At 40.2% G+C, this 16,051-nt stretch overlaps 1 protein-coding gene across 4 annotated transcripts in view; it reads left to right on the forward strand.

Moving 5' to 3' along the window:
- Ppm1a (protein phosphatase, Mg2+/Mn2+ dependent, 1A) overlaps positions 1-15,194 on the forward strand; it is a 41,631-nt gene extending 26,437 nt beyond the window's left edge. The window contains exons 1-6 of one of the 4 annotated variants that reach the window (XM_063261552.1): positions 461-950; positions 3,858-4,711; positions 7,027-7,144; positions 11,014-11,122; positions 13,412-13,469; positions 14,341-15,194. In XM_063261552.1, coding sequence (XP_063117622.1) covers positions 947-950; positions 3,858-4,711; positions 7,027-7,144; positions 11,014-11,122; positions 13,412-13,469; positions 14,341-14,370 — 1,173 coding nt within the window. In that variant the 5' untranslated portion in view covers positions 461-946 and the 3' untranslated portion in view covers positions 14,371-15,194. Of the gene's footprint in view, positions 1-460; positions 951-3,857; positions 4,712-7,026; positions 7,145-11,013; positions 11,123-13,411; positions 13,470-14,340 lie in introns of those variants that run through there. The other 3 variants (XM_039111787.2, XM_039111786.2, NM_017038.2) reach the window with 3 other exon arrangements.
- The last annotated feature ends 857 nt before the right edge of the window (positions 15,195-16,051 follow it).

The raw sequence follows: 16,051 nt of genomic DNA on the forward strand, positions 1-16,051 counted from the left end.
GATGGCCCAAAATGGGCAATACTTTGTGTTTAGGAGCTAATGTGGAGTTACATAGGGATGCTCAGTATAGCATAGCATAGCATAGCATAAATAGTATCCACTTATTTATCTGTTCTACCTTTTAATTTGCAGTCATGTTGCTTCCATGTTTACTATTACATTTCTTATAAGGTCAACAGTAAAGCATAGGAGCTTTTTAGAACTCCCATTCAGTTTAATTCTTAGAAGATTAAGCCTCATGACTAGTAGATTATTACATTAGCTTTGCTTCATGAGAGGGGCAAACTTAGTGAGAGGGATGTAGTTTTGCTATAAACTGTGTCATATACCAGGTCCTGGGCTTGTTTCTATTCTAGCACCACAGGAAAAACCAGGTGGACCTTTAATGAGTGAGTTTAGAAGTTGGTTTCATTTTAAAGGACTCATGACGTTCACTGTGGCACTTTGTTTTGAAATGCAGATCATCAGATCAGCTGCCAATACTTGTGTGTACCCAAGTAGGTGTTAGACTCGGAATCTGAGTGCTGGGATGAAAGGCGTGCACCACCACTGCTTGGCGCCACGTTACTTCTACGCCTGTGATAATTCACTAATATCTTGTCTAGTTGCTGAGAGGTGAGAGTGTGGGCTATGGGTTACTTTTTAAGAGAATTCCACGTGCTTTTAAAACATGACTTGGCTTTCTCTGGACTTGTTGGTAGAGGTAACTATTGAAAGAGTTGAGTACACTTTAGAGGAAGCAGTTGTTCCTCAAATCCTCCTTGTCCCTTTAGTACAGCCAGACTTGCTTCCTAAACTCACTGTCTCTTTTCTTCCCAGAGAGAAACTAACACTATGATGTGCTATTGCGTCTCTGCTGTTAGGCTCTGAGTGCTGGAGTGCACAGTGAATAAAGTCCCTGTGCTCGTGGAGTTTGCAGCCACTGTCCTTGTTGATATGCTATAACATGTGTACGTAGAATTGCTTTTCTGCATTACTCAACAAGATACTGCCTTTTGTTGGGAAAAACGTATGATAGAGTCCAATGTCTGTTAAATGCTATCCCTTTACTATCTTTTCTGCCTTTTCAGAATCAGGTTATTTCCGAGGTTTGCGATTATAGCTCTTAGTGATGGTCACTGTACACATTGTCTTTGTCAGATGGGACAGTTTCTCTAAGATGGTGTGTTCCCAGTTCCTTAACTGACCATAGTAAGAATCCTGATGTATGTAGTTGAGCTTGTTAATATAAGTGTACATCTGGAACATTCATTTGGAGACATGGTATTCGCTTACTTTTGTTGCCTTACTCCAGCTTGTAAGATACAGGACAGACAACCACAAAGGTGACTCCATAACCTGGGCATTGTTTGCTGTTCATAGCACACTGCTCTGGAATAGGTCACTAGGGTCACTGAGCTGGCATGTGCATATTTCCTAGCTTTCGCTGTCAGTGCAGTCACTAGTTTCTGTTTCCTCACATTCTTCCCAACTTTGATATTGTCAGCCAGGCAAGAAATGGCATTTTTTAATTGCCTCCATCCCCTGTTTACTATTAACGTGTTTAAAGTATGTTTTAAAATGTATTTGTTACACAAGAGATAAATGTATAGCTTATTGGTAGACTACTTAACCTAGCATGAGTGAGTCTCTGAGTTCAGATTCTGCACCCAACCCCCAACATACATAATGCTCAAGCTTTTTGCTAAGCAGCAGACAAAGCTGTTGTCCAAGAGAAACCCCTTATAGCTGGTTCCCTCCTCTGGTGGGAAAGTGATCTATAGTGTTTATAGTGTGCTGGCTGCACTGTACATTTATTCCTTGTAAGAATCCCGGAAGATCAGGACCTTAAGCCATACCTTTAATCCCAGCACTCCAGGAGCTGAGGCAGGTAGATCTCTGAGTTTCAGGCCAGCCAGAGCTACACAGTGAGACCATTTTTTTTTTAATAAGGGGGCGGGGGAGGGAGAAAGAAAAGAAAGATTAACATTTTATAACACAGATGAAAAGGATCCAGAAAAGCTAGTGGCTTCACACTTATTGTGGTCACACTGTGAGTAAGAAGTAAAGTCAGTGTTTAACTTAGCAGTCTAATGTTGGCGGTGTTCTTTAGGGCTTGATGTTGGGAAAATCTGTGGTTCCTGGTTTTTCTTGTTGGTTTGTCTATTAAATGAACTTCAGTTTGAGTTTTACTCCTGCCTCCCCACTTCTAGTGATAGACTCACTTCCTCCTTATTATTTCCAGTTGTAGATTTGAGTTGATTTTTCCCTTTGATTCCTATCCACTAGCTTCTTTTCCCTTCTAGATTTTTTGCAGGGGGTGAGGGGATCACCTGCCTCTACTAGGATTATAGGCTTGAGCCACAGATCTCGATTTTATTTACCCCCCCCCCACCCCGAGCTGGGGTCCGAACCCAGGGCCTTGCGCTTCCTAGGCAAGCGCTCTACCACTGAGCTAAATCCCCAACCCCCAGATCTCGATTTTAACTAATCCATCATACTGTATGTACTCCGTCTGATTCCCCCATTCCCAGAGATTTGCAACTTTGATATGCCTTATAAATCAAATGGAAATTTTTTTAAATTTAATCTTTTGAGTTTTATAGTACATGTGCATGTGTGCACACAAGTGGAAGTCGGGAGGAGTTAGTTGAGTTTTCTCTCCCAGTGCATGAGTTTTTGAGGAAAGAAAAAGGTGGGAGGGGTAATTGCTACAGAACAAAATTTCTTACTTTTTCTCTAAGGGGTTTTCCATACCATTTCTGAATTTATCATTTACTGGTGCTTAATATCCTAGTTTCAGAACTTCATGCTTATTATTATTATTAACACAGTAAGTTCCTCAACATCCTTTCTCTCTCTGATACTGTATTCTATTTCAAGATTTTATTTAATGTATGACTCATTTGATTACTTGGACTGAAGTCTGCATTACTAAAATGTTGTTTGAGCAAGGGCCAGCCTAAATCTTGACCTCCTGTGTCTGCCTGTATGAGTCCATTCTAGACCTGAGATCTGGCTAAATCTTGGCAAAGGATTAGATGAGCCTACCTAGACCCTTTGAATCTCTCATATGTTTTATTCCTAGGGTCTTCAGAGCATAATAATGACACTTGCAATTACTATTAGTTTAATTATGAGATTAGCTTGGTTACATTCTGTATAGTAAAATTGTCATTTATTTTGTTGCGACTTGAAAATCGAAACTGACTCGTTTAATAACTGATTGGTCTTATCAAAGACTGACAAGTCTGATGAAGGAAGTCAAGTCTGAACTAGACTTTAAAGGATAGATACAGGTGTAGTTTTTTGGTAGTAAAGACATTTGCCAGGATATTCTAGCTAAAGAGAATGAATGTGCAAGGGTTTAAAGAAAGACTCTGAAAATTTAGACCAGAGTGAGTAAATTACTTGCTTTTACAGAGGTTTCTAATTGTGGAAACAAAACTAAATAGCTTGGAATCAAACGCTGACAATTCCTGAGCATTCAGCCAAGGGACCTGAAGTAGAAGATACTTGTATGTTCTATGAATTAATTTGTCTTTTCTTGATTGGTGATAAGTAATCGCAAGACTGCCTGTCTTGAGTGCATGCTGAAATCTTGCTGGTTCATGTAAGTCAGTGGTCATTGCTGATCCCTCGGTATCAGAAGAGGCATACAAGCTCTTCTTCTCCTGGTGATTTCGTTCCCTCTGCTTGTCTAGTTGAGCTGTACTTGATCAGCCCTCCCGTTCTTGTTAATCTCCACATTCCAAGTCAGCAATAATGCTTTCGGCATAGCCTCTGTTTTTCCAGCTTCCTTCTTGTAGATTCGGCATAGAGACATGTGTTTTATTTCAAAGACAATTCCTGACTTTGTTATTTCTCTTCCTTTACAGATCTAGAGGATCAAGTCATAATGGGAGCATTTTTAGACAAGCCAAAGATGGAAAAGCATAATGCCCAGGGCCAGGGCAACGGGTTGCGATACGGCCTGAGCAGCATGCAAGGTTGGCGAGTTGAAATGGAGGATGCACATACGGCTGTGATCGGTTTGCCAAGTGGACTCGAGACATGGTCATTCTTTGCTGTATATGATGGGCATGCTGGTTCTCAGGTTGCCAAATACTGCTGTGAGCACTTGTTAGATCACATCACCAATAACCAGGATTTTAAAGGCTCTGCAGGAGCACCTTCTGTGGAAAACGTAAAGAACGGAATCAGAACAGGTTTTCTGGAGATTGATGAACACATGAGAGTTATGTCAGAGAAGAAACACGGTGCAGATAGAAGTGGGTCAACAGCTGTGGGTGTCTTAATTTCTCCCCAACATACTTATTTCATTAACTGTGGGGACTCAAGAGGTTTACTTTGTAGAAATAGAAAAGTTCACTTCTTCACTCAAGACCATAAACCAAGTAATCCTCTGGAAAAAGAACGAATTCAGAATGCAGGGGGCTCTGTGATGATTCAGCGTGTCAATGGCTCTCTGGCTGTATCAAGAGCTCTTGGGGATTTTGATTACAAATGTGTCCATGGAAAAGGTCCCACAGAGCAGCTTGTCTCGCCAGAGCCTGAAGTCCATGATATTGAAAGGTCTGAAGAAGATGACCAGTTCATCATTCTTGCATGTGATGGCATCTGGGACGTCATGGGCAACGAAGAGCTCTGTGACTTTGTGAGATCCAGACTTGAAGTCACTGATGACCTTGAGAAAGTTTGCAATGAAGTAGTCGACACCTGTTTGTATAAGGTAGCCAGACGCTTTCCTTCAGTCAACTCTCTGCCATAGTTACTGTTCCCCTTTAGTCATCTTAGAGCCTGTAGATCTCAAAAGGATTTTTTTAAACACAAATATAGGATATTCTTCACCAACTGAAAATAAAGGGGCACTTCAGAAATTAGCCAGTTACCACCATGTGTTTGCAAGAGTTGTATCTAAATGATTAGTTCTTAACCATGAGAGAGAGAGAGTGTGTGTGCGTGCGTGCGTGCGTGCGTGCGTGCGTGCGTGCGTGTGTGTGTGTTTGTATTCATTCTCTTCTCATGAACACCAGAAGGAGAATCAGATTATAGGGATTACAGACAGTTGTGAGCCACCATGTGGTTGCTGGGAATTGAACTCAGGACCTGGAAGAGCAGCCAGCACTCTTAACCACTGAGCCATCTCTCCAGCCCCCAAGTACTTAGGCTTTTTAGTACTACAAAAGAAATTAGAGGTAAAAAGATCCGTGTGCATGAGTAAGAGGGTGGGAAAGTGGGGTTGGGGATTTGGCTCAGTGGTAGAGCGCTTGCCTAGCAAGCGCAAGGCCCTGGGTTTGGTCCCCAGCTCTGAAAAAAAGAAAAAGAAAAAGAAAAAGAGGGTGGGAAAGTTTGTAGCTCAGTATTGTAAGTTCTAGAAATGCTTTGAAATTCTAGTTCAGTGATTATAGCATCCATACAAAAGAATTGAGTATTGGGTATGGTGTAGTACACAGTCTTGGATGTAGAGTCAGAAGGACTTACTATGAGAACCCATGACTTGAGTTAGGTAAGCTTTTTATTTGTTATATAAGAGAGAACAGAGATTACCCTGTCTGGGGCTCTTGGCTGTTAGGTGGATCCAGTGGAATCATGTATACAGATAAGCTAGTCGAACCCCTTTATTTTACAGATAAGGAAGCTGAAGCCAGATAAGGTTCTGTGGACTTAAAAGTCAGGCAGACCTGGGATCAAGGCCTACCTCTGTTACTTTTGTACTCTTCAGTCGTCTTAAGCAAGTTGCTCAACCTCTCCCGGCTATAAAATATAGATAATACCTGACTTATAGGGCTATCAAGGATTCGTGTGTGTGTTTGTGTACTCTAGACTGATAGATAATAAATCTGTAGTCAAAACATGCTGCTGACTCTCCTGGAGAACTCAGCATTCATTTCTACAATGTTACACAACTTAAATCGCAACCATCCAGACTAGAAAATGTGGGTCCTTGACTTAGCGTCCTGTTGTTTCTACCACGTTGTTCTTTGTCAGTGATGTTCCATGACTTATTATCGGGAAACAGACCTTTATATATCCATACATTCAATTCAGTGAAAAATCTTAATTATGCCAGAAATAAAGTTCACGTAACATCTAGCCTGTGAGTTTTCAATGGGCAGCAGAGTGACAGACTGCTAGTTAGAATGCTGTCAGTTCCTAAATCTCGGAGACCTGAGCAAGGTGCAAGTGGTCGTTACCACTCAGTGTAAGGCTCTTTTCGCTAGGTTCGCTGGAGAGTCCTGGAGAGTTAAGTGATATCAGCTAAATAAAAACTTGAAAAGTTATTGAAATTATACTTTTTTCATGCTGTCTTAAAATAATTCGGTACCTTAGCACTTGCCACATTTATAATTATATATTCCTTATAAGAGTCTGTCTTTGATATTAAACTATTTGAATTATTTGTTGTTTACTATACGTAGGGTCAGTTTTCCATAGAGCTCAATTAAATACTAAAAGCAAGGAAGTGAAGTATGGGCCAGGCGTGGTGGCCCACATCTTTCAATCCCCACACGAGGCAGAGGTAGGTAGATCTCTGAGTCTGAGGACAGACTGGTCTACAAAGTGAGTTCCAGGGCAGCCAGACTTGCTCTGTTGAAACCCTGTCTTGAGAAAAAGAAAAAGACAGGAAGGAAGGAAGAAAAAGAAAGAAGAAAAGAGAGATATAAACTTGCTCTAGTTTTCCTTTTGAGTGGGCATTTGTACTTCAGAAACATTCATTAACCCATATAAGTATAAATTTGTAGAGACCAGTACTGGCAGTCTCTGCCATGTTTCATGGCCGCGTGCGGCTGTACGTTACCCACATGGTAGGCTGCTTGAAGCAGAGCAGTCACCAAAGAATATTCCCACATTGGATGTAGCCTGGGACGATTCCTCTGGGATGCTGCTGGTGCGCTGCATGGAGGCTCGTGACCTCCCATATATGTGCCTATTTTTTTCTCCTTACAAATAAACGATGTAGTTACAGTTGGCAAGTTATAAAGATAATCAAGGTTTTAAAGAATAGAAGGAAAATCAAACATTCTCTTGGCCTTTTCTTCCCAGGGAAGTCGAGACAACATGAGTGTGATTTTGATCTGCTTTCCAAACGCGCCTAAAGTCTCAGCAGAGGCGGTGAAGAAGGAGGCAGAGCTGGACAAGTACCTGGAGAACAGAGTAGAAGGTGGATCATTTAACAAAAATAAGTAGCTTGCTTTAAAAACCAAACCCTTCAGCACAAGTCTTAACATTTAGAAAGGCTTTAGTTTGTTACAGCCTTTGGCATGTAGTACTCAGTGTGTAAAAGTGGAAAGGATGTTCTGTAGTAACCATTTATTTGGATGTGTGTCCCGGGCCCTGTGCACTATGGTTAGGAGACGTGCAAGTGACTGAAGCACGGCTGTAAGCTTCTTGTTGAATTCCCTGGCATGAGTAATCCCACGCCAGGAAAGCCTGATGGCCCCATTTGAATGTCTTCTCTCTGAAAAGATGTGCACATTTACTCCAAGTCTCCGGAATGTTTTTAATTACCTGTGTATGGTTGGTTGGATTTTGGGTGGTTTTGTTTTGGTTTTGAGAACTTGAAGGTCAGCAGGTCAGTGACGACCGCCAGGTCCCACAGCTTTTAGACTTTGGCTTTACTCCTAAGTCGTGAGTGTTTGAGCTTACAGCACAGGCCTGGCGGGAATTCCCCTGGGAAATGGAGAAAGTAGCCTGCAGCCCCAGGAGTGTGATTCTGATGTCTCTGCAGATCACCTTAGAACAAACGGGAAGTGCTGGCGCCTCAAAGGGGAAAAAGGAATGCTTTTAACTATTTGGAGAAATTCATCTTTTGTTGGTTGTGGAACTGGGGATCAAATCTAAGGTCTCTTGGGCAGAAGGGAAGCATTTCCCTCTGAGGCGCACCTTGGCCCTCACATGATCTTTGAAGCTGTTCACCAAGTTTAAGCCTAATCATTGTCTCCATAGACAGTAGGTTCACTGTGTGGAGTATACAGTAAGTATGTAGATCGTGCAGGCCCTAGAAGCAGAAGCACTCCCGTGTAAAAAGTACGCCTGACTCTTCTGATACCGTAATTGGCATGCAAACATTGACCTACCTACCATGTCTTTTTGTGTCTCATTGTGTCTTCATTATGAAAATTAGTGTGCATCTTAATTTTATTTTCCCTTTCAATTGCTCAATTTCATTTGTAATCTGTCTGTTAGAATCATGCTTGGTTTTGGTTGCAGTGTTTCTAGAGGCCCGAGAAGGTTTCGTTCTTATCCCCTCCCTCCTTTTATGGTAATGTCTGTGTTTGTACTGTTTAGCATTTCGCTCATCGAGTGCACTAGTCAATGCATTTTTCCTCACTAGTTTTAAGGCTCGTGTAATTTTTCCACATCTTACATAATTCCAACATGTTATTTGTAGATAAAACAGTAAAGTTAAAAATACGTAGACTGTTACAGTGATTGGTGTAAATTGTTGATCAGTAGAAAAATATGAAGCCAAAAAGTATGCATAGGATAAGTTCGTGTTGATGTTTTGGCACCTCAACCCAGGCATACGTTTTATTGGTATAAAGAAATAATAAGTACTTAGTATTTTTATTATGAAGTGAGATCCAGTTTAGGAATAAATTGCTATTTTTCTCTTTAAGCGTGCTTTATTTTAAAGTTAAGTTTTTGGTGGAATTATCAAACATTCACTACATATAACTTTATATTTTAAGTTTTATATTTCATACTATCAAGTGAGAATTGCCACCTGGGCAGAGTTTACATTAATAGTCAATATTTTTGCTATGTTCAAGTGTTTACCATGCAGTTGGAGGTAATATGTCATAAATTAAGTATGGTATTTTTAGCTCTGATGAGATGCAACTAAAGAGAAAATAATGTTAGTTAAAGCTGCTGCTATCTAAAGGCATAGAATGTAACTTTGCACTGTAAATGATGTATGTCTTAAATGAAGATACACAGCTTCTAAAACAGGCACCAAATACCTTTTTGTTTTTAAAATATATGCCTTGACTAAGTTGTTGTGGCCTACTAAGCCTCATTGATGTGCTGTCAACATTCCTGGTTCTGTGTCTACAGCACTGGAAAGGATAGTGCTCCCCTCGTCCTGTTGTGTCCCCCTTACTTTAGGGAGTGGCTGTAAAGACCCCTCCATTGTAAGCAGAGCGCTGCTGTGCTGTAGTCCTCGGGCACTTCAGGGTCACCTGTGTGACCTTCTCGCCCCTGCTGCTGCTCACTGGGCTCCCTGAAAAATCACTCTTGTGCAGGGAACACTTATGTTCGTGTCTGTGCTCATGAAACACAAGAGAATTTGTGACCTACATATTCTTTATGAAAGTACCAAGCTCGTTAAAATGTATAGTCCAAGAACAATTCAAATAATTTTCTTCTCATTCAGTACTTTTCTAGAAGCTGAAGGAAGAGGGATAGTGTAATTGTTCAGTTTAAATGATTGTCCCACATCAAATAAGAGATTCTAATTGTTTCTAAAGCCTTTATTATTCTTAAAATAACTTATTTTCCTGTATTCTTCACAAAATATCCTAACATATTTGAGTGAAGATGTAAGCTACATCGAATACAGTGGGTTTTCTCATCAGTGTTCATTTCTCTTGTATCTAGAGCTCTAACCAAATGATTGTATTGGCTTAGTAGACACTGTGTTGTGTGTTACAGTTATAGATTGTGAACTTGTGTAGCTTAGGTAAGCATCAAATCCCTTTATTTTTGTATAGTAGATTTTCAGCACTAGAACCATGTAGAAAATCGATATGCCAAAATGTTAAAGATTACACAATAAAGGAATTTGGCAAACCAAATCTGAGATCTTTGCTTTTTGTTCAGATTTAAGACTGCTTTGTTTTGTTTTGTTTTTGTTTTAAGGAAAGAAGGCATACAATAATATAATAGGTGGTAAATTTGGCCTTTATTTTAGAAGGACAATTTTGAACCATTTAAAGAGATTTTACGGGTAGCAATGTCTTTAACTTGTTTGTGCTTTTAATGGTGTGAAGTAAAATTTAGAGGTGTGGTTAGAGAATTAAATTTTTTATATGCATTGTTAATTTCAGAGGTGTTTACACTTGGAGAACAAAATGATAATTTCTTGCCTGAGTGGCAAAGAAAAATACAATTTCTTAATGTAAATGTTGAGAAATAAAAAGTTATAAATGCCTTTAGCTGAAGTTTGCACTGAGAATAAATTGCTAAGTTTCCAATGATGCCTTGACTTAGTTTGGAGTCCTGGTAAGGCTCCGTGTCTGTGGCTTGGGCTGTTTTGTGATAAGAATAACACTGCATCTGTAGTCGCTTCAGTGCACACCTAGTAACTGGATGCTCTGAAACTAATTTTAAATGCAGCTTTTTAAGTCTTTTCTGTTCTTAATATTTTTGTCATTAAATTTAGACCTTTTTCATTTAAAACCTTGCTTAAATAACAAATGAAGGGAATGGTCTATATATCATTTAAAGCTATATTAGAGGAAAATTGACCTGCAGTGATGTGGAGGTCTATAATGTGCATGGTATTTAAGTCATGTTGCAACTATAAAGATGGGTTAAATGATAGAGACAGAGATGTAAATTGCCCTATACTTAAAGGATTCTTCAAGTCCTGAGTTAGTTTGTTTATTTATTTATTTGTTTGTTTATGTATGTATATATGTATGTGCAATGTATTTTCCTAGGTAAAGTACAGAAAACTTGAATCCAGTGTAAGGACAGGAGTTGATCTCAACAGTAACTAATCAGCATCTTAAAAAAAGGAAATCTTCATTTGTGTGCACAAGTCCTTGATTTCGTAACAGATAAAGTTAACTAGGTGTATTTTTTTCTTTTTACATTTTTGTCTTGTTTTTATTTATTGAAGTAAATATTTCATCTTTTCCTACATCCTTTGTTCTTTAATTTTTGAGGATAAGTGATTGATTTTGTTTAGAAAATCTCAGGTGTGGTGAAAGTAAATACTGTGATACCTAAGATGCTTTTGTTTCAGTGTTTTAAAAATTGAGTTTTGATAACACTTACAAAAAAAGTACTTCTGATTCCCAGAAATCATAAAGAAGCAGGGGGAAGGCGTCCCTGACTTAGTCCATGTGATGCGCACGTTAGCCAGTGAGAACATCCCCAGCCTCCCACCAGGGGGTGAACTGGCAAGCAAGTGAGTATGTTGTGCATGCCCTTGGCCGATGTGTGTAGAGAACTGCGTTTACTCCGAGTGTCTGGGGAGCGTCCTCACTGTTAGGAAGTGTGCTTGTTTCGGATCAGTACTGGAACATCACCCTTAATGATTGTACTGAGATCCTTCTTAGTAGAAGCTTGGGTAACAAAGAATAAATGGAATAATATTGTGAGAATATTTTAAATGAAAGTATATGACACTACAAACGTATTAAGTGGCTATAGTAACACTGGGTTTCCTTGTTTGTTTTGGTTTTTGTGTGTTTTTTTGTTTTGTGGTCACTCTTGTATGACTTAACACTTTAAAGATTGTCTTCAATCTGAGCAATGTTTTCTGTATGTCTGTATTTTCCAGTATTTTATTGTTGGTTAGTGTTTACTGTCAGAAAGGGTAGACCTTTTTGCCCTTCCTGTATCACAACCATACTGTATGGTTGGAACCATACTGATGTGTGGTAGCTGTTAAGCTTACACATCTGTCATTAACAGTATACGTTATGGAATTTAAGGGTTTTATTTTTTCCTTCATTTAGTGCTTGGCACTAAGTGATATTTTGACCATTTCTTTCATTTTCTGTAGTTTGCATGTTTACCTATAGTTTTTGTGATCATTTCACCAGGGATTAGAAAAGACCCTATTCAAACTTGTATTTTTTGAAAACTTTTCATTCTGTGACTATCTTTGATATGACTGTACATATTGCTTCCAGTCAGTTTTAGAAGTGTGGAGGCTGTAGCGTGTGTGTGTGTGTGTGTGTGTGTGTGTGTGTGTGTGTGTGTGTGTGTGTGTGTGTGTTGAGGGGGGGTGTGGTACTGAAGCCACATGCTCGATAGGCAAGTGCTTTGTTATTTTTTCTTTCTTTTCCTTTTGAGATATGTACAGTCCAGGCTGGCTCCTAACGCAGCTAATCCTGCCTCAGCTGCACAAGCTGAGGTGTAGGCCTGTACTACCACACACAGCCTGATTTTAAAATAAAATAAACGTAAAGACTAATTTCTATACTTGTCATGGAAATGTACATTTTAGGGGTTTTGTAGGTTTTTGGTTTGTTTTTTTTTTTTTAAGGGATGTCAAGAAAAGCGAAGACATTATATATGGTGGATTCTTTTACTGTAACGTGTTAACATTGCTTCCATTTTGAAGCTGTGGTCTTGTCCTTAGCCAGTGTGACTTACGACTGGCACAGATGTTGCACACTTGCAGCTCAAGTTGAAATAGGGGCCATGTAGGCTTTAGTGTGTGTGTGTGTGTGTGTGTGTGTGTGTGTGTGTGTGTGTGTGTGTGTGTGTGTGTGTGAGTACACGTACTGGAGGCCAGAGGTTACATAAGGCAGACAGCCTCTTCCTCTGCTCTTGTACTTATGTTTGACACTGGGACTCTACCCCAGAACTCAGTAGCTAGCTGACCAGTAAGGTCCAAGGCTCTGCTTGTTCCCACCTCCCTTCTAGTGCTGAAGTTACAGGTGCAGGCCGCCATGTGGGTGCTGGGGTCCCAGGTGGGCCTGCGCTTGTGAGATAACACCGTCTTTGCCAGCTGAGCTAACTAACTCCCTAGGCCAGATCTTTCTTAAAGATGTATGTATGTATGTATTTATTTATTTATTTATTTATTTATTTATTTATTTATTTATTTATTTATTTGAGTACACTGTAGATGTCTTCAGACACCAGAAGGAAGAGGGCATCGGATCCCATTACAGATGGTTGTGAGCCACCATGTGGTTGCTGGGAATTGAACTCAGGACTTGTGGAAGAGCAGTCAGTGCTCTTAACTACTGAGCCAGCTCTCCAGCCCTCTTTGGGTTTTTTTGTTTGTTTGTTTGTTTGTTTGTTTGTTTGTTTTGTTTTTAATAATTGTGTGAAGGCGTCTGCACCAAGCCTGGCGGCCTGCCTTTTCCCCCTGGAACCTATAGAGTAGAGGTAGAGGAGCAGATCCCTGTGAACTGTCCTCTGACCTCCATACACATGTGCACACACATGTAAATGAGAGTTAAAGAGAGACCAGCTGGTGGCTTGTTAAAATAAATACTTTTAGTTTAAACTGTGCTTTTTGCTCTAGTGTTCTTTAGTGCACTGAGCTGTTACATTTATTCTGTGTTAGAGTAACCACGCCTCTCTAACACTAGGACACAGGAGTTGACAGGCTTGGTGCTGACCACAGAAGTTAAACTAAATGTGCTCAAAGTGTTAAGATTACTTTTTGGAGTTTAATGAACACCAGGCTAGGGGTTACTTTCTGAAGGATTAACTTGGTGTTTTTAACATTTAGGCGGAATGTAATTGAAGCCGTTTACAATAGACTGAACCCTTACAAAAACGACGACACTGTGAGTAGCGTCCTCGCTCGCTCGCTCGCTCGCTCGCTCGCTCTGCTCCCCTCCCTCTCCCTCTCCTCAGTGCACACCCTTCCCTGTGGAACTGTTCTCCTAGTGCAGCCTCAGTGAGTACTGTGAATTCTGCTGGGTCTGGTCTCTGCATATAGCAGAGTCCCAGTGGCTGGGGACACAAGCATGGTGAGTGGCCTCTCACTCAAACAAAGACAGTCTCTACAGTTGATCAACTCTGGAAGACCTACCTTCACCATTTAAGTTAGGAATCTCTTAGCTCAGAATCTTGGATTATTCCGAGTTTTATGAGGAGTAGCAGCAGAATTTTGATTGTTCATTGCCATGATGTTTTTATGCTTACAAAGATCTTTGCCACAGTCCTGGGCCAGAGCCTTCTGTCACTAAAGCACTAGAGTAGTCCCTGCCTTCAAGCTTTGGCATGGCAGAGGACTGTAGTTTCTTCTACTGTTAACTGGGAGTCACTGAGAGCTGCTCTCCCGTGCTCTGCAGGGTTGTAAAGCTCACTGAAGCTTATGAACTTTTAAAATGACATAGGTGACGATTTTTAATGATTCTCTCAGTTTAATGATATATTTGTCCATCCTCACTGTTTTCCCAAATCAAAGGGTTTATTTGTTTGTTTGTGGAAAATGTCAGTGGGTGGGGCCAGGCCAAACAAGTTTTTATTTTTTAAGAAAACAGATAAAATATTAGTATTTCATAGTTTCATTTACATTCTTTAATGACCAAGTAAGCTCTAGCAATGAGTGTTGTAAAGCCTGATGTCTTTCTGCATTATTCAGAAAGTGACACATTTCAGTATCTCAAGGTTTCATTTAATGCCTTGTTTTGTTTGTTCCCCCATGTGAAGGATTCTGCGTCAACTGATGATATGTGGTAAAGCTGCTCATCTAGCCATGGTTTCACCTTTGCCTCCAAGGGAGAGAGATCAGCGCATCCTTGCTGAGCCTTTAACATCCATCACCGACTTAAGGAAGGGGTCCGACATGGGTGAGGGACTACAGCTTCAGCGATGGAACAGCCAGCCCAGAATGGATTTTTTTTTTTTTTTATTGTAAATTTGAGACTTATGTAAGCGTGATTTCAAACCGTAATTCATGTTGTAAATCAGACTCCAGCAATTTTTGTTGTATGATTTTGGTTTTTTGTAAAGTGTAATTGTCCTTGTACAAAGTGCTCATATTTAATTATGAACTGCTTTAAAATCACTATCAATGATAAAGGAAATTTGGCTTGTTGTGTGGCACAACAGACATAGTCATGCTGTATCTGGACTTGGGGTAGGGAAAGCAGCAGCAGCCACATAGCTAGATGCTCATGTGCACATGATTATGAAGACTTCCCAAAGCTATACATCAGGGTGTATGGAGAACTGTCGTCTCTGTGTCCTGGCGAGGGCCTGGCCTGTTGGTGCAGCCACCCCTTCTCACCTGTCTGTAGGATGTCCTCTCCTCGTAGCCAAGAGTGTCACAGCTGACCCTCTGTATTCATGAGAGCATCTACCAGTTTTGGGCTAACATGCCTTGATTCTCTGCACCTCTTTATGAGTTCTTACATTTAATTACTAATTGGCAAGCAGCAGCTTCCCACTCAGTGGGAGACTGCCACATTTCGTTCCTATCATGATTGGCTGGGCCTGCTGCTGTCCCTAGTAAGATATTCCGAATTCCATTTTATCAATAAAGCTTGGTTTAACAAACAAGAGATTTAATCATGTATGCGTAATTCCTCTTTTATCCCGGCTTTCAAACCCCATGTGGGGTAAATGGGATGTTCCTCCTAGGGAAAGGTGTTCCGTTTCCTTTTATTGGAGGATGGTGTTGCCAACCAGGTGCAGGTGGATTGGAAGATTGGCGTCTGCTGTTTCCTAATCTGTTTAATGGGTTTCTTTCAGGCTGCTTACTTACCATTAAGATGTGCATCAGCTTGAATTTACCTTACTATTAATTAAAATGATTGTCAACGTTTGGCAGTCTAACAGTATGGTAGATGTGTGTGTGTTGAATGTGTGTTTACCTGTAACTTTTAATTGACCCACGTCTTTAGAATCTAAGAGGTTAAGATATATTTGTGATTTGAAATATAGCATGTTGATAATATTTAGCTGTTGGCCTTTAAAAATAAATTTAAAGCTTAAGGAATTGTAGATATAAACCTAATTTAATTTAGGCTTAACCCCCCTAAGTAAGCATGTAAGAGTAAGTCTTCCTGTCTGTCACATGATAGAGACTGCTGTCCTGTACTTTCTGTATCTCCGTCTCTAGGTGGTGTCATATTATCTCCATGCGATTGATTGTTATAGTCAGGTCCCCAATAGGAAACAATCAATACAACGTCAAATACAGTCACAGCTTTGTGTATAAAAGTTAGTATAATACATTCTGTTCTATTTGTTTTTCCCCTCAAACTTGGAAATGACATGTTTGTAATAGACAGTGTCAAGTTGAGGACACGCGGGAAAGCACTGTGAGGTGTGGCAGACTTCTGTGGCTGCGGTACCAGCTGCTGCTTCAGTGCCCGCCCCTCTTAGCTCTGAGGGGAATAACTAACTTCATTGTATT

Source organism: Rattus norvegicus, chromosome 6 (assembly GCF_036323735.1).
Source record: "Rattus norvegicus strain BN/NHsdMcwi chromosome 6, GRCr8, whole genome shotgun sequence".
Lineage (NCBI taxonomy): Eukaryota > Metazoa > Chordata > Mammalia > Rodentia > Muridae > Rattus > Rattus norvegicus.